This window comes from Chlorocebus sabaeus, chromosome 11 (genome assembly GCF_047675955.1).
Source record: "Chlorocebus sabaeus isolate Y175 chromosome 11, mChlSab1.0.hap1, whole genome shotgun sequence".
Classification (NCBI taxonomy): Eukaryota; Metazoa; Chordata; class Mammalia; order Primates; family Cercopithecidae; genus Chlorocebus; species Chlorocebus sabaeus.
In genome coordinates, this window is record NC_132914.1 from 37,418,490 (window position 1) to 37,445,848 (window position 27,359).

The 27,359-nt window shown below is 37.5% G+C and overlaps 1 protein-coding gene across 1 annotated transcript in view; it reads right to left on the reverse strand.

Annotated features, from left to right (window-relative positions):
• Window positions 1-27,359, reverse strand: part of SLC2A13 (solute carrier family 2 member 13) — a 383,993-nt gene that overhangs the window by 288,838 nt on the left and 67,796 nt on the right. The window contains exon 3 of the mRNA XM_008002866.3: window positions 7,517-7,725. Within this exon, the coding sequence (XP_008001057.1) occupies window positions 7,517-7,725 (209 nt within the window). The remainder of the gene's footprint in view (window positions 1-7,516; window positions 7,726-27,359) is intronic.

Consider the following 27,359-nt stretch of genomic DNA (forward strand, 5'->3'; position numbering starts at 1 on the left):
GTAATTTGCTGTATCTTGAAGAAAAAATGTCTCCAGATCATGGTTTTATTTACAAAGCAGACTGTCACCTATACTGAATGATGGATTTCAAGTTAAGTTGGAAGTGAGCTACCCTGAGCAGCAACCGTGAATTACATTCATTTTCAAATGTCTACCTTGTGGGTTTTTTTTTTTTCATTCCATTTAATTGTATTAAATACAGAGCAGTAAAATATAGTATGAACCTCACAGTGAGTGGGGAAAAAAGAGATATTTGACAAAGTCACAGTTCTTTCTGCATGAATCTTTTTTATGAGACATGGATTTAAGTACATCTTAGTAAGAAAACAAAAATATAGCTTTGAAGTATTACCTATCTACTTACTAAGACAATCTGGATTTTCAATATAAATCAAGGAAAATGACTTAAAAGCCTACAAGTAATCTGAAAAATGTTTTCTTCTCCAGTGAGTATGCTGAGTGGCAAATCTCTGTGCTGTTCTTTATCCTCATGTAACAACAGAACAGTTAATGACATTTTAATGTAAAATCCAAGAATGATTCCAATTCTACATAAGATTTTAAAAGTTCTCTGGGGTTTAGAAAACTGATAACAACCTTTATTTAAAGCCATATTGAATGAAATAATGTTTCTTTTAAGTAAGTCAGCATGCCTAAGAAAATAAGTTTTACTAAAAACTGAACAGAGTTGCATATTGTTTTAATAGTCCTTCAGCTTACAGCTTAACACAAGAATTGAGAATTAAAGCAGCTTTTTATCTGACCTTTTGTTTTAATCTACTGTTTACCAGCCTAATACTTTGACAATTTTTGAAATTTTACAACAATCTCTAGAATATTGGATATAGAAATGTTTTCTTTGCCAATATTCAGAAAATGGCAGGTCATCTTACGAAGAACAATTTATCAATATCTATTTAAAGTTCACCTAGTAAATGACATACATGCATTGTTTTGGGTCAGATAACACTGTACTATTACCAAATGAAAAAAATAAAAGCAAACTACCAAATATATTAGGGAGAATGACTACTTTCCTCTAAGTGCAGCAGATGTCAATTGCAATGAGTATTTGACTGCATTGTCATTATGCTGAAATTGGATTTCTAAAGAAACGCACAGAAGAATTTCTATCAAAATACAATAAATATTTACCCCCTCTGACCTCTCTGCAAAATATGATTTGCTGAAAGGGTCACAGTCAATACCAATTCACAGAAAAAGAAAATGACTTACGAGAAGGTAAGACTTAATGACCAAATTGCAAAATTACTAGACGAAAAAAAAGAGGAAGATGTAGCTGTCCCTTCCTATACATGACAGACATGACCCCCAAAGAACTGGAAGTAAATCAAATCATGTTTTAAAATGAACTCACAGGAAGCTCTTGAATAAGTTCTCTTTCCTACAATACTCTTGCTTTCCAGGCTAGAGATCAAACTCTTTGTCAAAGGCAAAGCCAATGTTCACCCAGATTCCTGAGCTCATTAGTTGATAAAATTAAATAATGGAAATCTTGCTGGCTTGCATGTTTTCACATAGATTATATATCACACAGGTAACCTGAATACCCTATTACAGTGACTAGCACCTAATAGGCCTGCATCTAATTCCAATCTGAAACATTACCTAGTGCCCATGAGTTGCTACTTCTCCTATATGACTAAATGTTGAGATTTTACAGACCAAAGGTAGGGCCAATATTCTGGCTGGCATTCCTCTATTTAATAAGTCCATTTTGAAAGTACATGATCTAGATGATCTAGGTAATATTAACTGTAAAACAATTTTTAAGGCCAGGTGTGGTGGCTCATGCCTGTAATCCTAGCACTTTGGGAGGCCAAGGCAGGCAGATCACTTAAGGTCAGGAGTTCGAGGCCAGCCTGGCCAACACGGTGAAACCCCGTCTCTACTAGACATACAAAAAAGTAGCTGGGCATGGTGGTGCATGCCTGTAGTCCCAGCTACTGGGGAGGCTAAGGCAGGGGACTCACTTGAACCCGGGAGGCAGAGGTTGCAAAGAGCCAAAATTGTGCCACTACACTCTAGCCTGGATGACAGTACAAGACTCTGTCTCAAAAAAAAAAAAAAAAAAAAAGCCCATGACCATTTTTAAGCTCCTTGGATTGAACCCATGCTATAAATAGATTTATAAAAGGCTGCTCTTTGCTGCCCTAAGGCATGCAGTCAGTGTCTCCCTTGCCTTCCTTCCTTTACTCAATCTGTCATTGCACTGATGCTGTCCTAATAACCTCATTCTCCCTAAACATACTGCTTTTTTCTTTCCCTAGCTTTTTGCAGTAGTTCTAACACCACCATCTGTATGTTTCTCTAGAGAAAGCTTTTGTTGTTCATGCTTTCGTTGTTCATGCTTTCCTTCCAATGATCCGTGGCCTTAGCACCACAATGATCCTGCCTTAGCACCACCATTTCAGAGTGGAGAGGAGGACGACAGAGATGGTGCCTTATCTAAGACCTCCCAGAAGCCGTGCCTGAAGGGTTCCTGCAGCAGGGCCAGGGAGCCCCTTCTGACATGGCATGGCAGCAACAGCCTTTGCTTTCCTTTCACCTCCTCCCAGGGAACACTTGTTTGCTGGTACAGGATAAGAAACTAAAGAAGTCAAATAAGCGATATCAAACAAGGTTCTATAAAGCACATGAAAACACACTTCTTATTTCTGGATTGTTCCCTAAGACTGCCTTCAGAAGAATTGTGTCTTCTGTTGGTTCGTTTTACTTCCTTTGTCATGGGAGACAATTTTTAACTTTCAGGAGCTAAAGCTCCTAACAAAGACTCTTTGCCTTCTATATGCCCAGCAATTTAAGAGACGACCTCTCATCTCTAGTGACATGGACAGACCCTACTTTTAATACCATCTCTAATGAATTTGCCCAAGAGAGAAACTCCAAACTTTTTCAGTACATGTCTGTCAAACTGAGGGATACATATCCCAGGGATATAAATGACAGAGTGATGGGTTCCATGAAACCAATGAACAAACACTGGAACTATTTAGAAAAAGCATGTTTAGAGTCAAGTAAAACAGTTACATTATAGAACAGAATGCAAACTTTGGTTAATGTCTAGGATAAAGCAGAAAAATTCAAATATATTTGAGCTTACCACAGCTGCCTCCTGTTATAACCAGGCCCCAAAGGGCCTGTCTCTCTTCACTCAACTTTGAAGCTAAGCAGAAAAGTTTGTCAATCATTGCTTAAGTAATTACCTACGTCTCTATCAGGATTCTGTATCTGTTGATAATACAGGCCATGACTCTATTACACATCTATGCAATATGACATAAACTAGGAAAACAAACCAGACATACCTCAAAATGATGGAAATCATATTAATGTTACTTTGTATTTAAATTTGCTTTCAATTCTGAAAACAGTAATTGTGTCCCTACTAATTTAACACTTAGGCTTGGGAACCTGAGATAAAAGATGTATAGTTAGTTCTTACTGCAATATCTTAGAAATCTGGTACATGTACACTTTATAGCCATGATCAAAAGTTGCAAAAATCAATCTGGCCCACTTAATAAAACAGAATTTTGCATCTGCTGTTTCCTCTCTCTGGTACAGTCTTCCCTCCAGTTCTCTGTATTGCTGATTCCTTTTCACCCTTCAAGTTCATCTCTTCAGAGAGGCTTCCCTAACCATCCCATGTAAAGTACCCCTTTTCATTCCCTCTATAAGCATTTTATTATTCTGTTCATTTTTTTCAAAGCAATTACCATAATTTGTACTTATCTGGTAGTTAATTGCTCTTTCATTTATTATTTGTGTGCCTCATCCAATGAAAATGGACCAGAATCTTGTCAGTCTTATTTACTGCCACATCTCCACCTCTGATGCATGCCACTCAATAAATACTTTTGAAAGAAATACTGCCGCATAGCATTTAGAAATAAAGAGGGGGCACTTCTCACAGACTTTCAAAACCCTTAAAAAAACAGACCTCGGAGCTATTATAATCTGGCTTTCTTTTCTTACAAACCTAAAAAGAAACTGAGGTGTGGCAACTCTCCCGAGATTCATTTAAGATGGCAAGTTTGAGACACAGCCAGTGATATTCTTCCATCTCCCTGTCTCCCACTCCAGTGAGCTCTCCAAACCAAGCTGTTGTTTCTGCTAGTCTTACTTTATTATTCCTAAAGGATGTATAAACAATGCTGAGCACACGTGAAAACCAAATGTTTGCTTCTTTTCCCATACTGCCTTTGTTGTTGTTTTGCCAACTACAGTGGAAAAAAACACACAAGACATTGTATGTCATGCAAAAGAGTCTGACCTCGATGCCATGAGCAGAAGAGATGAGATTCTACTGCACTCCAACCTTATTCCACGGTATGGCCTGGAAGCCTCAACTTTGCTGTTGACATGGCCAGAGTAACTGCCATATCTACTATATAAAGTGTGGTTTTAAACCAAGAGAAATGCTCTATACACTGACAATCTCACACATCCAAAAAATAAATTAATGTAGCCAATATATACTTCAATGAGTATTTGACTGCAGTGTCATTATGCTAAAATTCAGTACCTAGGCCTATTTTCCTCAAAGAGGTCAAGTGTAAATTCAAGTGAACAAGAAAAAAAAAATTCCTATGAAAAGAGAAGGATCACATATGCAAGTATCATAACAGTCACAAGTCATAAATCCACTGGGGAACTGCTAGACAAGACATGGTTTACTGATCTGGAATCAGACCTACTTATTAGTAAGCTCAATGAGAACAGGTATCTAAGCCATCATATTTAACAAAACATTCCTCCTTATAAGAAACAGGTGCCTCAAACAACGTCTTTCTAAATTCCTGGAATATCGGGATAATTTGTGGTGCCTACATCAAGGTTCCCTTCAGGCAGCTGCACTCTACTGCCCACAATTCCCAGGCTTGATGATGTGGATCAAAATTCTCAGGATCCATGGACAGATTAACAGGCCATTCTCTACCCCTCCAATACAATGGCTTTTCTGCACCACATCTTTTCTGCGCCAGTGCATTTTTATTACTTTGAAGTTAGCCATTTCTTTATGTGCATTTGTTCAGCTAGCCTACCGTTCTTGAATGAAGCATGATGGAGGGACAAGACCATACCAGTTCGTTAACATTAAGTCCCTGCACTGGTCTCTATTTTCCAATTAAACTGACCCAGAGTCTTGCTCCTGAACATCACAATACCAATACACAATTCACAGTTCTGCAGACCACGTTTTACTGTGGTCAAGTTTCTTAATCATAAAAAATCAGGTCCCCAATCACTGGTGCCATGTAATCTGGCAAATCTGTCTGAATGCATTCATGCCATAGTGCTCTTAACTGTGTACTTTTTAAAAAGAACATAAGATTAGCTTTAAATTAAGCAAGATGATATTGCTTCAAATAATAAAAATCCAGAAACGGATAAGTTAATAATTCTATTAGTTCCAAAGTTTAGAATATTTACTCAAGCATAAGCAAATGTTATTAGGATCCAGTGAATAACATTAGAGTATTTTTAAAAACCTGTGCCAAATGTGAATGTAAAACAAAACTGGGAAATAGGGAATTATTTTATCTATATGCCAGAAAAGGGGCCCTATTTAGCTCTCAAAGACTTCTGATAAAAACTAAAGCAGATATTGATAATTGCAACCCTATGTACCCCAGATTTCTTTAAAAGTTCATTTGGTTATATATTCTGAATAATGTATAAAACTCAAATAGGATACACTGTCAACACTGCATGGCTAGAGTAGTCAGATATATTTTTTAGCAGTCAAAATGAAGCTATATCCTTAATGCTTTGTAATAAAATCAATGATATCCATATCCCTAAACAAGAAGGCTTAAAATTAAATTGTCTTTTCCTTTATATAAATTAATAAAAATACAGGTTGTAAATAGTATTTAACAATTGTTCTCTCACTCTGAAAAGTTTTTCCACTCACACATTATTTGTACATGAGTTTCAAATGTAGGAATTACTACAACTAAAACAAATTCATGGCCAGGTGCAGTGGCTCATGCCTGTAATCCCAGTACTTTGGGAGGCCAAGGTGGGCAGATCACCTGAGGTCAGGAGTTCAAGACCAGGCTGACCAACATGGTGAAACCTCATCTCTACAAAAAATACTGAACTTAGCTGGGTGTGATGGCCCATGCCTGTAATCCCAACTACTTGGGAGGCTGAGGAAGGAGAATCACTTGAACTCGGGAGGCAGAGGTTGCAGTGAGATAAGATCGTGCCATTGCACTCCAGTCTGGGCTACAGAGTGAGACTTCATCTCAAAAAAAAAAAAAAAAATCATATTTCATTTGAGTTACTGAGAAGAGGAATTTAGACAGCAGCATAAAATAAGTTGTAATTTAAATAGACATTTTAAGACAATATTTTTAATGAACACAATGTTGAACTCAGTAAAACATTTTGTTAAAGCAAAATTCTCCTTAACCTTTGCACTAATATGTTACTCTAGAAATGCTGACATTGCTGGACACCTGGTAGATGCTCAAAAAGTGTTTAAAAAAAATGAACTTCACATAGAATTGGCTCACTGTTAGTTTGTTGAGGCTTTGATCTGAGTAACAAAGTGACAGCATCATGCTATCATGCTACAGGTACATAAAGTTAAATCAAGCCATGTGTGGCTAACACAGAGACCAGCTTCTTCAGAGTGCTCATTCTGTTGTTTCAGAAAGGCAACAATGGTCAGATCCACAAAAAATCATAGGAGAAAGTAGACTGGACAGACCTTCTAACACCTGTGTATGACATGTATCAACAAAGGAGTGGGTGTGCTTGGCATTTTCTCAGGTATGAAAAATAATTTGACTAATATTAATCTGCCTCTCCCCTTGAGCTAACAATTAACGTAGAGGCAAAAGGAAGCACAAGAGAAAATAAGACCAATTTGGGAAATGTAAAGTGAGCAGGCTAACTGTTATTGTCGAAAAACTGCATTGTGAAATGTCTACCTTTTCCCATTGTTTACATGCTACACATCACTTACCCAAATCAGGCTGTCAAGGTTATAGATCCTGCCTCAGAACTGTTTGGTAAATCTTTATGTGAAATCTTTTTCAATAATAAATTCATCAAAATAAATTAACAAGAGACTTTTCTTTTCTTGGTTTTCTGACATGGTGAATTTCAGAATCGACAATAAATTAAATATTTTAATGAAAATAGGGAAACACAAACTTATTCCTAAACTAGTACATGCTTTATAAAACTCACATGCTTTATAAAAATTAGTATGAAAATTAATGCAACACATGTAAACACATGTAAACAAAGCATTTTAATTTTTTACAATGATTATTTTGAAAACAGTTCAAATAGTTTTAAATTAATATGGAAGGTCAATAATACATACATAATTTTATATATGGATATTTATACAATTTACAATTTAAATATCCATATATTTAAAAATATGTTATAGATACACACACACAATAATGACAAATAAATAAGACCATTGTATAGTTTTTAAATTCATATAAGTATAAAATCTATATACCTGAGCCGACCTCTTTTTCCTCCTCTTCAATGTTGTTTTTGATGCTATCATATTCCTCATCAATGGTCTGGTTACCACGCATCTGAGATAAAATTCTGCGTGCCTTCTGAGTCTGTCCTTTCTGAATAAGCCATCGAGGGCTCTCAGGCAAAAAGAGAAAGCCAAAAAACTGTATAACTGCCGGAATTGCTGCAAGTCCCAACATGTACCTACAAGAAAAAAAAAAATCCACATTTACTGTAAAATTTGCTCTTACCATCATGTGCTCACCACATACTTTTGTGTTGTGTTGATAACAATAATATTTAATGCAAAGTTAGCCAGAATTATTTGTGTGTTTGTGTGTCTGTCTGTCACTAGGAAAAAAGGATATTTTTGTGCTGTACTGAAAATTTAAAAATGATAAAAATCTAATTATTTCTCTATCTTTCCCACAAATTACATTGAAAAAGAATGAGCAAAAGTTACAATAATTACGTATACACATTCTAAACCAAACATATTAAGCAAAACATCATAATCACCATTCCTATGTAAGGTTAACATAGGTAATTTTGTATTTTACAATATAAAATGGGGCTATGATAAAACTTTCTGATATCTGCTTAAAAGGCACACTTTTCATTAAAATAAGTGCCCAAATGTGTTTCTTTATAGTTACTTCTGACTTGTGAATCATTAGTTATAATTTTGTTTTTACAATTTTCCTATTTCATTTTGCCATCAAGCATCATGTTCATCATCATCAACTGAGGAATGGGCGCCCACAGGAAAAAAAAAGATGGAGTCAGAAACCAATAATCCTAATAAAAATGATGACAAATATAAAAATCTGCTCATATTGTTGTAAGTTATCTGTTATCTCTTTAAATATCTATTCTTAATGGTTGGCAAAATTCTAAATAGCAAATAACAATATCATTTTAACTCCATCCAAGAAATAACAAAAATAGTAATGAGTTTATCAACATCAAAGACCTCTCCAAATTATAATCACCAGACTGATTTCCTAACATCTCTAAAGCCACCATCTTTTTGAACCAAAGGGGTTGAATTAGATAAACTTTAAGCTGTCTTTCAAGTGGAAACTCCATGCATCTAGGATACTGGGATGTTTTCTGTTAATCCAACTTCTCTAGGTACGTTCCAGGGTAGATTCCTAACAACAGAGCTCAGCAGGCCAATTCTACTTCAAAACAAACCACACTGATACGCATAAGTCATGGAAGTCACCTGGCTCAATATATTTTTTCAAAGCTATTCTACCTTTTAAGCTGTGCTAAACTAAAAGTATAGTAGTCTTAAAGGTTCCAGAGATAAATTTCACAAAATAAGTCTGCTATTTTCCATGCAATTTCATTTTAATTAAAAAACCAGTAGAAGAAAAAATATCATTACATGGGTAGTAAGAATACCTTCTACTACAAACTACAAAAACTAAAACTACACATGGAAACAGAAAAATTAACCAGGATTTGGAAAGTAAATAAACTATTTATGAATGAATGACTAAATGAATCAGTTGGCCTGCAGTGTTAAATCTTATTAGAGGTGTTTTATGCTTCAGGCCATGGATTGTGATAATTACACCAATATTTAGTCACTCCTGCCTCTGCTCATCCACAGAGCGCACAGTTTTTTAGCCTTAATTTATGTCTCTGTATCTTGTATAATAATACATTATTTACCTATCCCAATCAATTGCTTAATATTATTTAACTTTGTATTCAGCATAGCATCTAGTCATCTTGCACACAGTAGGCACTGAATACATATTTTATGAAATAATACATAAGCACCTGTATATCTAAACTTTCTACATTAAGTAACCAGAAAATAACTGTGCTTTGGATTTACATGAGAATATCTTAGGAGACAACTCTTCTGGGTCATTTAGCTCTGCAAATTTACTTGCACAGTAATTCCTTCCAACCAAACCATTCATTATTATAGACATAACTGGACCTTCTCTTCTAGTCCTCGGATGAGACCTACAGAGATCAGCTCACAAAAATATGTACTGCTGGCCTCTTCTCCTTAAGATATTAACTTGTATAATTTAATCTGTTATTTAAATGTGTGTTTTATTGCTGTAAATCAATAAAAATTCCATCTGAGCTGTGTCAAAGAAATGTTTATACTATATTGATAATTATTTAAAAGTGATTTTTTAAGGCAGATCCTAAATACACTGGATTAGGAAATAAATTTTAAAAGTCCTAAGCCTTTATGTTTCATTTATCTACACCTATCTTTCTATTAAGATAGAAAAGTGGCAGATAATGCTTCAAAAAGCACTGAAATGAATGCAGAAATTGAATCATTTTCAGGTCCAAGATGCTCACATAATATTTTGCACTCTGCTACTTGCTATTAAATCCCAGGATGCAGTATTTTTACAAGTTTTTTTTAAAACAGGAAAAAGAGAAAGGAAGAGAAGAGAAAAGAGAAGACAAAAAGAAAAGGAAAATACAGACATATATCAGCCTATGTTTCTTAAGTGAGCTACAGAAGACAGAATAGGCCTTCCCACCTTTTGAAATCTGTGCAAGAGTCTGGATCTGAAATGTACAATTTTGTTGGCCTACACTAACATGGGGAAAAGGAATTTGTACCCTGCTGCCAATCTTTAAGAATACTAAAGCTTCTTTCCAGAGATGAGTCAAGAAAAAAATGTTTTATACATTTGTATCCTAATACTTCTAAAAGTAAAATGGAAAGCTTATTTTGTTTTAATTAACTTTCATGATGAAAATATTTTGATATGAATAATTTTCATGGCTTTGAAGAAATGCAGTACACAAGATCAGAGCTTATATGACAGAGGACACAGGAACAGATGTAGGTGTCACTTCAGCTCTGGGCATACAAACCACGAGAACCTGGTCAAGTTACTTACCATTTTATTTATTTATTTATTGAGATGGAGTCTCACTCTGTCTCCCAGCCTGGGGTGTAGTGGCGCAGTCTCGACTCACTGCAACCTCCGCCTCCTGGGTTCAAGCAATTCTCCTACCTCAGCCTCCTGAGTAGCTGGGACTGCAGGTGCATGCCACCACGCCTGGCTAATTTTTGTATTTTTAGTAGAAACGGGGTTTCAAAATATTGGCCAGGCTGGTCTCGAACTCCTGATCTCGTGATCCACCCGCCCAAAGTGCTGGGATTACAGGTATGCGCCACTGCATTCGGCCAAGTTACTTAACGTTTTAACACACAGGTGATAGTGTCTATTTCATAAGACTGCTGGGGGAATTAAGTGAAATCATTGTAACGTGTTTGTTTTGGCTGTATCACCCAACTAAATTTTCAGCAGGTAGAACTAACCAATTTCTTTCTTAAGAAAAACATTCCTCTAACGATGTGCAGACTGGAGAACAGGAAAGATAAATAAGAGGCTGTGTTGCTGTGGTACTTATAAAAATTTCAATATGAGACAAAAAGAGAAGGATCTCTATAAACTAAACTAAGGCAGTAGTAGGACTACCAGTCCTCTAAATCCAAGGAAAGCAGGAATTAGATGAATGACAGAGTATTGTGATATACTGGGGCAGGCAGTCCCCCAGAAAAGCAAGTAGTCTCCTATTGATACAAGAGATCTCATTATTCTAAATTAAGTCAGGTACTCTAAACCTGGTTTCACATTAGAATCACCTAGGAGGCTGGTGAAACCCACCAGTTTCCAGGCCCCACCCTCCCCCAGGGATTTTGATTAATTGATCTGGGCTCTAGGCCCAGGGAGTTCTGTTTTATTAAAAGCTCTCCAGGTGGTGCTAACGTGCAGTTGTGGCTGAGAACCAAGGATCTAAATGTTTTTAAAACCCGGGGTAAACATGAACAACAAGCACCCAAGGTCCACACCTTACGGCAAAAGCCATTTATCTTCTGCGGGCAAGTAAGCGCGCCAGACGAACACACAGTCGAGCAGACATGCCAAGCTCTCATGAGTTTTAAAAATCTTTAGTATGTTCTTTACCATCATGATCACTCATCTAAGGATTTAAAATTTTCTAAACTTACAGTTACGAAATGAACTATTTTCTGGCACAGCTAGCAGTACCAGCACCTTCCTACCAAAGCAGGCCGTTTAAAGGGAGAGGAACGCTTCCAAATGACAACGTTAGGCCGGCTATCAATAAAGAACAATCCCACCAATTTCACCTCAAGTTAAGCCTTCTCAGTTCCAGAGACTGAAGCTGTGTGAATCATGGATCCTGCATTCCTGGGGCCAGACCTCCTGCTATGGCTCAGCTGAGCAAGTCTGCTGTCTCTTCCATTAGATGGCTAGGGGCCTCACAACAAACCAAACAGCTCCTTCTCTGAACTGCACAGTCGCTCTCATTCCTGTTTTAAAGCAATCCTGCTGCTCTCACCTATGTAACTCAAGACAATAATCCTCTAACATCTGCTTCCGTAAGCCACAGACTTTTGCACTTCGTGATCATTGACCTCCTCTCTGAACTGACAACATGAGTTAGCATGTTATCTACTCTTTAGCAGTCCAGAGGTGTGATGATTATGTTCCAAATATGTGAAAATCTAGTTGAATGCACAATCTCAGCATAGACATGTAATTGTTTAGTAACAACAATACTAATAGCAATAGTAATAGCTAAAGTGTAGCACCAGTTACTGTGTGCCAAGCACTGTTCAGAACAGTTTAGAAACATTAACTCCTATGATTTCACAACAACCCTATGAGGCGAGTGCCATTATTATCCCCACTTTATAGACAAAGAAATGAGGCACAAAGAAGATACATGGTTAGTATGTAACAGAACTACAGTTAAAATCCAGGAAGTCTGGCTCATACAATAAATGTTTACTGTAAGTCAAGCTATATTTAATGTTCATTACTTACTTGATAATTAATTTGGTAGAACAAACAAAAAAAAGTGCATTAATTTACCTTAGCTTCATGTTTAAAGAATTCAGAGGTTCCCTTTGGAAGTATTATTCCCTCACCTCTGTTAAATGCAGTAAAACACTGCAGAAATAACAAAGCAAAAGCAAAGCTGGCTGGCTGGGAGCTGTCACTCCTAATTGTGCCCAGCACAGGTGCCCAACACAGTACCACCCACTGGGCTGGGTAACTGCAAGCTGGATTTAAATAGCACAGAACTGCTAGTAGGAAATGGAATATCCTGTGATTCTCTCAACACCTATCCTTACTAAATCAGAACTCCCTAAGAGCATTACTGTTAAAATAGCTGACTAGTTAAAATACCTCATGTGTAAAGGGTAAATTTGTACTGCTTATTTTGAACACTGTGCCAAACTAAGGTTTTATTTAATGTTTCTTTAACATACACTAGAAAACTTTTCATGCAGGAAAAAGTTGGATAACAAGAAGGTGGGTAATTTTAACCAATCATTAGGAGCAAAAATAATCGTTTGCAAGATTTTAAAGGATTTGATCCTTTGAAAATATTTTCTATGATGAATATGATAGATCGCAAGTTGCTTTCTCTTTATTTTTCAATCTCTGCATCCCAAAGGTTTCCCCAAGCCTCACTCCTCCTGAAGAAACTGTACAGGAGTAAACAATTGTATCCTGCTTTTGTGTTCTGTTTCTTTCCCTTCTCCCCTATGTTCCTGTTTCTCCTTAAATTCACAAATGACATGAAAAGGTTGCCAGTGCCTTACAGTGGAAGATCTATATGATCTGTGGCTTTAATATGAAGTCAAGCTGTAATGGAAAAACTATCCTACTTAAGGGAAGTTTATTACAATACATTATATTTTTTAAAAACATGCAATTGTTTTTATAGCCCTTGAGGAGCTGAATTCTACTAAGAGAAGACACTTTTCACTTTGAGAGGCACAGGAAAGGTTTTCAGACACCATACTCATTTAGCCAATTATCCTCCCAACAGGCCATGAGAGCATTAAGGTACAGGTCAACTATCACTTCCTTACTGGTTTCCCAACTTCATATTGTCAAAACTATGGTTCCAAGCAAAATAACCACCTCATACCTTTTAGTCACAGATAATCTTGATACTTTCTAAAACACTAAGATTGGCTCACTGACAATCTCTGAATGTCATCCTGAGTACAGTGAGGCTTTTTAGCAAATTCTCTAACAACATCCAATGCTGTCTTAAACTTTAAAAAAAAAAAATGAAATGAAAAAATTGTATCTGTAATTCCAATTGAGTTTTATTTCCACTCTGTCTTCTAGCTTGCACTTTTGCTATTGATTAACAAATCGTGTCCATGTTAGCCCATTCTGAATAGCTCAGAGGAAAATTATAAATATTAAGATGATTTATTCTTTAAAATTCTATAGCTTCAAGTTGGCATCCTTTCACAAATAACTATAAAATAAACTCAAAATCTTTTTTTCCTGCAATAGTTAACCGAAAATAAAAAAGGTTAGCAATTAGAATCAGTAGATTCTTTGAAAACACTACCTAATGAAGATGTATTGTGTTTGCTTGGAAAGCTAAGCCTTGTGATTTCTCTGAGCTGCTACTCAGTTATTTACCCAGGAAACATCTCCTGAATGTATGTTAAATGCCAAGTACTAAAGCTAATCACTGAACACCATGAATAAACTTACCCAGGGATGGCATCCACCCCCAGCTGGAACTTCCCAATGATAAACAGGACAGTGAAACATTTTCCCCTTAAAAAAGTATAACTTAAACCCCTTCAACCTCATCCAAGAACACTGTGCCCTTAGCCCTACATCCAAAGCTATCCAACTACATTGTTCAATGTTCCGACGAATTTTGAATTTTCCATATACTGAAGGAATAATCACATGAGTGATGTGTTTACTAAAAGATCTCTATCCATGGATTTACAAAAGAAATGGTCATCGTTATTTTTTTTTTTTTTTTTTTTGAGACGGAGTCTCGCTCTGTCGCCCAGGCTGGAGTGCAGTGGCGCAATCTCGGCTCACTGCAAGCTCCGCCTCCCGGGTTCACGCCATTCTCCTACCTCAGCCTCCCGAGTAGCTGGGACTACAGGCGCCCACCACTGCGCCCGGCTAATTTTTTTCTATTTTTTTAGTAGAGACGGGGTTTCACCATGGTCTCGATCTCCTGACCTTGTGATCCGCCCGCCTCGGCCTCCCAAAGTGCTGGGATTACAGGCGTGAGCCACCGCGCCCGGCCATCGTTATTGATCAATAACTAGATATTGACATGATAACATGGTCACCAAACGTAAGTTACGATTTATGTAATATGTTTCTACTTAATGCAAAAGTTTTAGATGCAAACAGATAACACTGAATTTAGCCAGTTGCTACAGTTATGTTACAGCAACTTACTTGGTAACATATTTTTAAATTTTAGTTCATGCTTCACAAGTCTATTTTAGCAGAAAAGAAAACATTGCCACATTGAGATCCCAGGCTGGAAAGTTACTTTTCCTCTGCCACCAAGGACCGTGTAAAATATGCACCCTGATGACTGATACACTTGATAATCAGATGGCAGCTACAGAATAAACATAAGACCACAGCTGAAGGTACATAACAAAAATTTCAATGTGCACAGCTGGAATCTTTCACGTTAAATGCAGGTAATATATGATCCACAAATGATCAACTCCTGTGTTACCTAAAGAAAGATTCTGTGTAAACTGCAAACAAACCAACCATCATTACCAGGTAAGTAAACATAACAAAATATTAACTCTGTCTGCATAGCTTAAGGGAAGACGCCACCAAGTAAATTAATATCAGCATATAAGTGGCTTGGCCAGGGTTATTTAAAATGTCATGATTATAGTGGAAGAAGCAAAATATATTCTGACAGAATGTGATACTGCTGAAATCAATGAATGTGGCATTTTGCACTAATAGTAGGTAGTTTTAAACTGTATGGTAAAATACGTTAAGACCTACACAAAATCCACAGTACTATTGCTGAAAATAATGTACACACTTCTTAAATATACACACATCCTTTTTTTCTCTCAAACCCTGAGAATCCATGAAAAGCTTTGAGCTAGAGATTATAGAGAAACAGCAATGATCAACAGACATCCCTTGCTTCAAGTAACCTATACTCCAGTAATCATCAAACAAAATAGGATTCTTTAACTGCCATGATAGGGGTTTAGGCCCAGTGTAGGAGGAGTAAGGAGAGCAGTTATTCCAACAGAAGCTATTAGAAAAACATTCCGGCAGAAACATTTACATTATTCGCTGGCCAAGGCAGAATATATAAGAGAAATCCACCACAAGGCTGAAATTAATTTATTTTTTAGGTAAAATTTATGTACAAGAAAATGCAGAGATCCAAGGTGTAACCATTCTGAATTTTAAGAAAATATGCACACCCTTGTAAACATTATCTCAATCAAGAGAATATTTCCATAATTCGAGGAAGTTCTCTTATACCCCTGTTCCAGTCAATCCCCATTGACTACCACTGATCAAACTTCTGTCCCCATAGCACATTGATGAACTTCATATGGAATCATGAGGAATGTACTGTTTTGTGTCTAGCTTCCTTTAATCAGCACAATATTTTTAAAATTCATTCATATGGTTGTTCCTTCAATGCCACTGATTCATTTATCTACTGTTACCAGACGGTGTTGATTACTTTAGTGTTATAATAAGTCTTGAAATTAGACAGTGAATCCTCCAACTTTGTTCTTCGAGATAGTTTAGCAATTTTAGGTCCTCTGATTTTCCATAAAAATTTTAGAATCAACTCTTCTGGTTGAATGAATGTAAGTGATGGTAGTGGATATCTTTGCCTAGCAAACAGTCATAAGGGAAAGCATCATTTTTTCACCGCTGAGAATAAAGTTGGCTGCAATTTTTTTTGTGTGGATGTCATTTGCTATTCTGGTTTGCTGAAAGGTTTCATCATAAATGAATGTTATTCTCTCAAATATTTTCTCTGCATATACTGAGATGATCATACAGGTTTGCCTCCATTGAATAATTTCAATATGGTAACTTGCATGGATTATTTTTCCATACGCTAAACCAATCAACCTTCCTGGGTCATGATTTATTCCCCTTTTCATACTGCTTGGTTCAGTTTTACTAATTTTTTGTTGTTAAGGATACTTTTTGGTCTGTGTTCATGAAATTGGACTCAAATTTACTTTTCTTGTAACAACTCAGGCCCTAGTATTAGAATTATGCTGGCTTCAAAAACCTTAATGGGAAGTGTTCATTCTACCTTAATTTTCTTAAAGTTTTTGTTTAAAATTGAAGCTATTTCTTCCTTAAGTATTTTATAGCATTCACCAGGGGCTGGGTGCAGTGGCCCACACCTATAATCTCAGCAATCTGGGAAGCTGTGGTGGGAGGATTGCTTAAGCTCAGGATTTCAAAACCAGCCCAGGCAACAAGATGAAACCTCAACTCTACAAAAAATACAAAGATTTGCTAGGTGTGATTGCATGTGTCTGTGGTCCCAGCTACTCAGGAGGTTGAGGTGGGAGGATCCCATGAGCCTAGGAGGTCGATGCTGTAGTGAGCAGTGATCATGCCACTGCACTGCAGCCACCTAAGTGCCAGAGTGAGTGAGACCCGGTCTCAAAAAAAGAAAAAAAAAAATTCTATATGGGCCTGGAACTTGCTTTGCAAGTAACTTATTAATCATGATTTAGCTTCTTTACTAAATACAGGGATACTCAAATTTTCCATTTTATGTCCATTTTTGGTAAGTTGTGATTGTCAAGCAAATGACCATCCCATCAAAGTTGGTAAATTTATTGGCACAAAGTTGTTCACAGTATTCCTTCATTATCCTCATAATATCCATAAAATGACATGCCCTCTTTTATTCCTAATATTGATAATTTGTATTTTATCTGTTTCTTCGTAATCAGTTTAATCAATCATAGCCAGTTTATCAATTTTATTAATCTTTTCAAAGAACTAACTGTTACATGGACTTCTGCTGTTTATTGTTTCATTCTTTGTTTTGTTTGGTTTTAATTAGCTCTTATTTTTCTAGCTTCTTAACAAGAAACTTAGATCACTGACTTTAAACCTTTCCTCTTCTCTACTGTAATCATTTTTAAGCTATGTATTTTCTTTTTTTTCATATTTTTTATTATTATTATTATTATTATTATTATTATACTTTAAGTTCTAGGGTACATGTGCATAACGTGCAGGTTTGTTACATATGTATACTTGTGCCATGTTGGTGTGCTGCACCCATCAACTTGTCAGCACCCATCAACTCGTCATTTACAACAGGTATAACTCCCAGTGCAATCCTTCCCCTCTCCCCCGTCCCCATGATAGGCCCCCGTGTGTGATGTTCCCCTTCCCGAGTCCAAGTGATCTCATTGTTCAGTTCCCACCTATGAGTGAGAACATGTGGTGTTTGGTTTTCTGTTCTTGCAATAGTTTGCTGAGAATGATGGTTTCCAGCTGCATCCATGTCCCTACAAAGGATACAAACTCACCCTTTTTTATGGCTGCATAGTATTCCATAGTGTATATGAGCCACATTTTCTTAATCCAATCTGTCACTGATGGACATTTGGGTTGATTCCAAGTCTTTGCTATGGTGAATAGTGCCGCAATAAACATACATGTGCATGTGTCTTTACAGCAGCATGATTTATAATCCTTTGGGTATATACCCAGTAATGGGATGGCTGGGTCATATGGTACTTCTAGTTCTAGATCCTTGAGGAATCGCCATACTGTTTTCCATAATGGTTGAACTAGTTTACAATCCCACCAACAGTGTAGAAGTATTCCTATTTCTCCACATCCTCTAGCACCTGTTGTTTCCTGACTTTTGAATGATCACCATTCTAACTGGTGTGAGATGGTATCTCATTGTGGTTTTGATTTGCATTTCTCTGATGGCCAGTGATGATGAGCATTTTTTCATGTGTCTGTTGGCTGTATGAATGTCTTCTTTTGAGGAATGTCTGTTCATATCCTTTGCCCACTTTTTGATGGGGTTGTTTTTTTCTTGTAAATTTGTTTGAGTTCTTTGTAGGTTCTGGATATTAGCCCTTTGTCAGATGAGTAGATTGCAAACATTTTCTCCCATTCTGTAGGTTGCCTGTTCACTCTGATGGTAGTTTCTTTTGCTGTGCAGAAGCTCTTTAGTTTAATTAGATCCCATTTGTCAATTTTGGCTTTGGTTGCCATTGCTTTTGGTGTTTTAGACATGAAGTCCTTGCCCATGCGTATGTCCTGAATGGTATTACCTAGGTTTTCTTCTAGGGTTTTTATGGTATTCGGTCTAACATTTAAGTCTCTAATCCATCTTGAATTAATTTTCGTATAAGGAGTAAGGAAAAGATCCAGTTTCAGCTTTCTACTTATGGCTAGCCAATTTTCTCAGCACTATTTATTAAATAGGGAATACTTTCCCCATTTCTTGTTTCTCTCAGGTTTGTCAAAGATCAGACGGCTGTAGATGTGTGGTATTATTTCTGAGGACTCTGTTCTGTTCCATTGGTCTATATCTCTGTTTTGGTACCAGTCCCATGCTGTTTTGGTTACTGTAGCCTTGTAGTATAGTTTGAAGTCAGGTAGCATGATGCCTCCAGCTTTGTTCTTTTGACTTAGGATTGTCTTGGAGATGCGGGCTCTTTTTTGGTTCCATATGAACTTTAAAGCAGTTTTTTCCAATTCTGTGAAAAAACTCATTGGTAGCTTGATGGGGATGGCATTGAATCTATAAATTACCTTGGGCAGTATGGCCATTTTCACCATATTGATTCTTCCTATCCATGAGCATGGTATGTTCTTCCATTTGTTTGTGTCCTCTTTGATTTCACTGAGCAGTGGTTTGTAGTTCTCCTTGAAGAGGTCCTTTACATCCCTTGCAAGTTGGATTCCTAGGTATTTCATTCTCTTTGAAGCGTATTTCATTCTCTCTTTTATTCTCTTTTGTGAATGGAAGTTCATTCATGATTTGGCTCTCTGTTTGTCTGTTACTGGTGTATAAGAATGCTTGTGATTTTTGCACATTTATTTTATATCCTGAGACTTTGCTGAAGTTTCTTATCAGCTTAAGGAGATTTTGGGCTGAGACAATGGGGTTTTCTAAATATACAATCATGTCATCTGCAAACACGTACAATTTGACTTCTTCTTTTCCTAACTGAATACCCTTTATTTCTTTCTCTTGCCTGACTGCCCTAGTCAGAACTTCTAACACTATATTGAATAGGAGTGGTGAGAGAGGGCATCACTACTTTGTGCCAGTTTTCAAAGGGAATTTTTCCAGTTTTTGCCCATTCAGTATGATATTGGCTGTGGGTTTGTCATAAATAGCTCTTATTATTTTGAGATACGCTCCATCAATACCAAATTTATTGAGCGTTTTTAGAATGAAGGGCTGTTGAATTTTCTCAAAGGCCTTTTCTGCATGTATTGAGATAATCATGTGGTTTTTGTCTTCGGTTCTGTTTATATGCTGGATTTCGTTTATTAATTTGCGTATATTGAACCAGCCTTGCATCCCAGGGATGAATCCCGCTTGATCATGGTGGATAAGCTTTTTGATGTGCTGCTGGATCCGGTTTGCCAGTATTTTATTGAGGATTTTTGCATCGATGTTCATCAGGGATATTGGTCTAAAATTCTCTTTTTCTGTTGTGTCTCTGCCAGTCTTTGGTATCAGGATGATGTTGGCCTCATAAAATGAGTTACGGAGGAGTCTCTCTTTTTCTATTGATTGGAATAGTTTCAGAAGGAATGGTACCAGCTCCTCCTTGTACCTCTGGTAGAATTCAGCTGTGAATCCATCTGGTCCTGGACTTTTTTTGGTTGGTAGGCTATTAATTATTGCCTCAATTTCAGAGCCTGCTATTGGTCTATTCAGGAATTCAGCTTCTTCCTGGTTTAGTCTTGGGAGAGTGTAAGTGTCCAGGAAATTATCCATTTCTTCTAGATTTTCTAGTTGATTTGCGTAGAGGTGTTTATAGTATTCTCTGATGGTAGCTTGTATTTCTGTGGGGTCGGTGGTGATATCCCTTTTACCATTTTTTTTTGCATCTATTTGATTCTTCTCTCTTTTCTTCTTTATTAATGTTGCTAGCAGTCTATCAATTTTGTTGATCTTTTCAAAAAACCAACTCGTGGATTCACTGATTTTTTGGAGGGTTTTTTGTGTCTCTATCTCCTTCAGTTCTGCTCTGATCTTAGTTAATTCTTGCCTTCTGCTAGCTTTTGAATGTGTTTGCTCTTGCTTCTCTAGTTCATTTAATTGTGATGTTAGAGTGTCAATTTTAGATCTTTCCAGCTTTCTCTTGTGGGCATTTAGTGCTATAAATTTCCCTCTCCACACTGCTTTAAATGTGTCCCAGAGATTCTGGTATGTTGTATCTTTGTTCTCATTGATTTCAAAGAACATCTTTATTTCTGCCTTCATTTCGTTATGTACCCAGTAGTCATTCAGGAGCAGGTTATTCAGTTTCCATGTAGTTGAGCGGTTTTGATTGAGTTTCTTAGTCCTGAGTTCTAGTTTGATTGCACTCTGGTCTGAGAGACAGTTTGTTATAATTTCTGTTCTTGTACATTTGCTGAGGAGTGCTTTACTTCCAATTATGTGGTCAATTTTGGGATAAGTGCGATGTGGTGCTGAGAAGAATGTATATTCTGTTGATTTGGGGTGGAGAGTTCTGTAGATGTCTATTAGGTCTGCTTGCTGCAGAGATGAGTTCAATTCCTGGATATCCTTGTTAACTTTCTGTCTCGTTGATCTGTCTAATGTTGACAGTGGGGTGTTGAAGTCTCCCATTATTATTGTATGAGAGTCTAAGTCTCTTTGTAAGTCTCTAAGGACTTGGTTTATGAATCTGGGTGCTCCTGTATTGGGTGCATATATATTGAGGATAGTTAGCTCTTCCTGTTGAATTGATCCCTTTACCATTATGTAATGGCCTTCTTTGTCTCTTTTGATCTTTGATGGTTTAAAATCTGTTTTACCAGAGACTAGGATTGCAACCCCTGCTTTTTTTTTTGTTCTCCATTTGCTTGGTAGATCTTCCTCCATCCCTTTATTTTGAGCCTATGTATGTCTCTGCATGTGAGATGGGTCTCCTAAATACAGCAAACTGATGGGTCTTGATTCTTTATCCAATTTGCCAGTCTGTGTCTTTTAATTGGAGCATTTAGTCCATTTACATTTAAGGTTAATATTGTTATGTGTGAACTTGATCCTGCCATTATGACATTAACTGGTTATTTTGCTCGTTAGTTGATGCAGTTTCTTCCTAGCCTCGATGGTCTTTACATTTTGGCATGTTTTTGCAATGGCTGGTACTGGTTGTTCCTTTCCATGTTTAGTGCTTCCTTCAGGGTCTCTTGTAAGGCAGGCCTGGTGGTGACAAAATCTCTAAGCATTTGCTTATCTGTTAAGGATTTTATTTCTCCTTCACTAATGAAACTTAGTTTGGCTGGATATGAAATTCTGGGTTGAAAATTCTTTTCTTTAAGAATGTTGAATATTGGCCCCCACTCTCTTCTGGCTTGTAGAGTTTCTGCTAAGAGATCTGCTGTTAGTCTGATGGGCTTCCCTTTGTGGGTAACACGACCTTTCTCTCTGGCTACCCTTAACATTTTTTCCTTCATTTCAACTTTGGTGAATCTGGCAATTATGTGTCTTGGAGTTGCTCTTCTCAAGGAGTATCTTTGTGGCGTTCTCTGTATTTCCTGAATTTGAATGTTGGCCTGTCCTACTAGGTTGGGGAAGTTCTCCTGGATGATATCCTGAAGAGTGTTTTCCAACTTGGTTCCATTTTACCCCTCACTTTCAGGCACCCCAATCAGATGTAGATTTGGTCTTTTTACATAATCCCATACTTCTTGCAGGCTTTGTTCATTTCTTTTTCTTCTTTTTTCTTTAGATTTCTCTTCTCGATTCATTTCATTCATTTGATCCTCAATCGCTGATACTCTTCCAGTTGATCGAGTCAGTTACTGAAGCTTGTGCATTTGTCACGTATTTCTTGTGTCATGGTTTTCATCTCTGTCAGTTCGTTTATGGCCTTCTCTGAATTAATTATTCTAGTTATCAATTCTTCCACTTTTTTTTCAAGATTTTTAGTTTCTTTCCGCTGGGTATGTCATTCCTCCTTTAGCTCTGAGAAGTTTGATGGACTGGAGCCTTCTTCTCTCATCTCGTCAAAGTCATTCCCCGTCCAGCTTTGATCCGTTGCTGGCGACGAGCTGCATTCCTTTGCACAGGGAGATGTGCTCTTATTTTTTTAATTTCTAGCTTTTCTGCCCTGCTTTTTCCCCATCTTTGTGGTTTTATCTGCCTCTGGTCTTTGATGATGGTGACGTACTGATGGGGTTTTGGTGTGGGTGTGCTTCCTGTTTGTTAGTTTTCCTTCTAACAGTCAGGACCCTCAGCTGTAGGTCTGTTGGAGATTGCTTGAGGTCCACTCCAGACCCTGTTTGCCTGGGTATCAGCAGCAGAGGCTGCAGAAGATAGAATATTGCTGAACAGTGAGTGTACCTGTCTGATTCCTGCTTTGGAAGCTTCCTCTCAGGGGTGTACTCCATCGTGTGAGGTGTGGGGTGTCAGTCTGCCCCTAGTGGGGGATGTCTCCCAGTTAGGCTACTCAGGGGTCAGGGACCCACTTGAGCACGCAGTCTGTCTGTTCTCAGATCTCAACCTCCGTGTTGGGAGATCCACTGCTCTCTTCAAAGCTGTCAGACAGAGTCGTTTGCGTCTGCAGAGGTTTCAGCTGCTTTTTGTTGTTGTTGTTGTTGTTGTTTAGCTGTGCCCTGTCCCCAGAGGTGGAGTCTACAGAGACAGGCAGGCCTCCTTGAGCTGCTGTGAGCTCCACCCAGTTCGAGCTTCCCAGCGGCTTTGTTTACCTACTTAAGCCTCAGCAATGGCGGGCGCCCCTCCTCCAGCCTCGCTGCTGCCTTGCCGTTAGATCGGAGACTGCTGTGCTAGCAATGAGGGAGGCTCTGTGGGCGTGTGACCCTCCTGGCCAGGTGTGGGATATAATCTCCTGGTGTGCCCATTTGCTAAGATCCTTGGTAAAGCCCAGTATTGGGCTGGGAGTTACCCGATTTTCCAGGTGTTGTGTGTCTCAGTTCCCCTGGCTAGGAAAAGGGATTCCCTTCCCTCTTGAGCTTCCCAGGTGAGGCGATGCCTCGCCCTGCTTCAGCTCTCACTGGTCGTGCTGCAGCAGCTGACCAGCACCGATTGTCCCGCACTCCCTAGTGAGATGAACCCAGTACCTCAGTTGAAAATGCAGAAATCACCTGTCTTCTGTGTCGCTCACGCTGGGAGTTGGAGACTGGAGCTGTTCCTATTCGGCCATCTTGCTCTGCCCCCCTAAGCTACATATTTTCATCTAAGCACTGCTGTAGCTGCATTTCACAAATTTTAATATATTGTATTTTCTTTCCATTCAAAGCTATTTTCCAATTTTCCTTCTGATTTCCCCTTAGACCCATGAATTATTTAGAACATGCTACTTTAATTTACAAATATTTGCAGCTTTTTCTGGCTATCTTGTTGTTGTTTCTAATTTAATTCTGCTATGGTCAGGGGACATATACTTCATTCATTTATTTAATAAATTATTAACATTTATTTTATACCCCAGGATATGATGAATTCTGGAGACTGTCTAATGTAAACTTGAAAAATAATATGTAAGGCCAGGTGTGGTAGCTCACACCTGTAATCCCAGGCCAAGGTGGGTGGATCATTTGAGCCCAGGAGTTTAAAGACATGGCAAAACCCTGTCTCTACAAAAAAAAAAAAAAAAAAATTAATGGGCATGGTGGCATTTGCTTCCAGTCCTAGCTATTGAGGAGGCTGAGGTGGGAGGGTCGCTTGAGCCCAGGAGGTCGAGGCTACAGTGAGCCATGTTCATGCCACTGCACTCCAGTCTGGGTGACAGAGCAAGACCCTGTCTCAAAAAAAAAAAAAAAAAAAAAAAAAGAACAGAAAAAAAAAGTAAAGAAAGAAAAGAAAAGAAAGGAAAAGGAAAGGAAAGGAAAATAATATGTATAGTGCAATTGTTGGATGCAGCAGTCTACAAATGTCAATTTTGACAAGGTATTTAATAGTACTGGACTGCTTTTTTATAACCTATGTTATATCTAGATGTTCTATCATTGTTTAAAAAAAAAAGAGTTAAAAATTCTGCAAATATAAGCCTGATTTGCCTATTTTTTTATTGTGGTAAAATATAAATAAAATTACCATTTTATCCATTTTTAAGTATACAGCTCTACAGAATTAAGTGCATTCACACTGTTGGCTAACTGCCAGCTGACAATTTTTGCTTCATGTATTTTGAAGCTATCTTATTAGATAAACTACACATTTTGTATCATTATCATTTCTGATCACTTGGCTCTTTTGTCATTAGAAAATGTCCTTCTTTATCTCTGCTAATACTGTCTCTCCAGAAGTCTACTTTGTGTGACTATTAATATAGCCGCACCAGCCTTCCTATACTTACTTTTGTGTACTATATCTTTTCCCAACCTTTCACTTTGAATCTAATAGCATTAAAGTGTGTCTCTTTAGACAATGTAGAACTGTGTCACATTTTTAGTACACAATAATTTTTACATTTAATGTAATTATTACCATAAATGTGTTTTAGGTATACCATTTTGCTATTTGCTATTTGTGCCATCTCTTATTCATTCCTGTGTTCTTAATTTATTGCATTTATTTAGCTTATCCAAATATTTTAAGTATTCCATTTTCATGCTCATATGGCTTATGTGTTTCTTTTTGTAATATATTCTAGTCATTGTTCTACAGATAAAAACATGTATCTTTCACTAGAGATACTGCTGCACCATTTCACAAATATATAACTCCATTTACTGCCTCCAACTTTTTTGCTATTATCATAAAATTGAGAGGAAGGTACAGAGATATCCCATACACTTCCTGCCCACATATGCATAGCCTCCCTGATTATCAACATCTTCCACCAAAGTGGGACATTTGTTGCAAGAGATGAGCCCACATTAGCACATCATTATCACCTATAGTCCAAAGTTTACATTAGGTTTCACTCTTGGTGCTGTATAGTTCATGGGTTTGGACAAATGTATAATGGCATGTATCTACCATTAAAGTATAATAAAGAGTATTTTCAGTATCTTAAATATCCTCCATTGCTCCATACATACATACATTCTGCCCATGTTTATAATGGTCGTCTTCAGGGGAATTAGACTTACACAAACTGCTCTGTCATTACCAAACCATGTTTACATTTTCCTGGAAAAAAATCAGATAACTGAAGGTGAGAGCAATTTTTATTGCCAGTTTAAATGCCGAATATAGAGACTTAACCTAAAACATTCTGAAGATAACAGCAAACAATACCTAATAGCAGTGAAGAGTTTGTAAGTATGTTCACCGCTACTAACTCATTTGATCCTGTAAACAACATTGTATGACTGCTGGAACACCAGCTAGGTTAGAATATTAGAGCTTAGATAAATTAATTCATATGCTGTGAAAGCAAATTTTAAACCTATTTTTCGTATCACACTGTAATATCTTCATAATAAACAGTCGTATTTCTATCTTCAGCACTAAGGTATTTACTTTCGGGAGTTGTTTTGACAAAGGGTCTCACACTGTCACCCAGGTTGGAGTGCAATGGCACGATCTTGGCTCACTGCAACCTCTGCCTCTGGGGTTCAAGATTCTCCCACCTCAGCCTCCTGAGTAGCTGAGATTACAGGCATGTGCCACTACACCCAGCTAATTTTTGTATTTTTTTGGTAGACATGGGGTTTCACCATGTTAGCCAGGGCGGTCTCAAACTCCTGACCTCAGGTGATCCACCCGCCTTAGCCTCCCAAAGTTCCGGGATTACAGGCTTTGAGTCATGGCACCCGGCAGGTATTTACTTGTAATCAGACTGTTTGCCACAAATTAATACATGTGTCATCTAAATCTATCATTCTTAAAATGGCCACTGCATACTTATATTTGTAAGATAGTGATTGACTCATATTCTACATTTCATATAGAGCCAAGTACCACTGATCTATTAGCATGAAATTATAAGAACACATTCTCCAGCATAAATTTGTTTAGAAATAACATCCCCATTTAAAAATCATTCTGAGAAGCATCTTATTGACATGGATTTTAAAATAATAATAATTATTGTTATTATATTTATTATTTAAATGTTTTTATAAATTATATATATTATTTAAATGTTAAATAATTAAATAATAATTATTATTATTATTATTTGAGATGGAGTCTCGCTCTGTCACCCAGCCTAGAGTGCAGTGGCGCAATCTCGGCTCACTGCAACCTCCGTCTCCTGGGTTCAAGCAATTCTCTGTCTCAGCCTCCTGAGTAACTGGGATTACAGGTGCCCACCACCACACCCGGCTAATTTTTGTATTTTTTTAGTAGAGACAGGGTTTCACCATCTTGGCCAGGCTAGTCTTGAACTCCTGACTTTATGATTCACCTGCCTTGGCCTCCCAAAGTGCTGGGATTACAGGTGTGAGCTAATAATATAGGGGACAGAGGCTCATCAATTCATCCATCTAAAATTAATACTGATTTAAAAAAATATTTTGAGGCTTTCAATAAACAAACCCAAATCTGATGTGTTATGAAAGTAAGAGCAAAGGATTTCAAGTTCCATCCACACCCACCAAAGGCCGGCCTTCCTGCTTCACCCCCAAACTCCCAGAAGAACATCATAGCCCTCCTCCTAGCTGCTCTAACTTCTCACTCTTGTCCAAACCTGACTGGCTCTTTCAGATGACAGGGCCTTCGAAGATTACATTTCACCTAGAATTTCCCTCTCCCTCACTGTACCTGGAATTATTTCATTCAAAAAGCTCAAATATCTTTCTGTTGTGAGGCTAAGTTATTTACTCCTCTTGGGAGTTCCTATAACACTA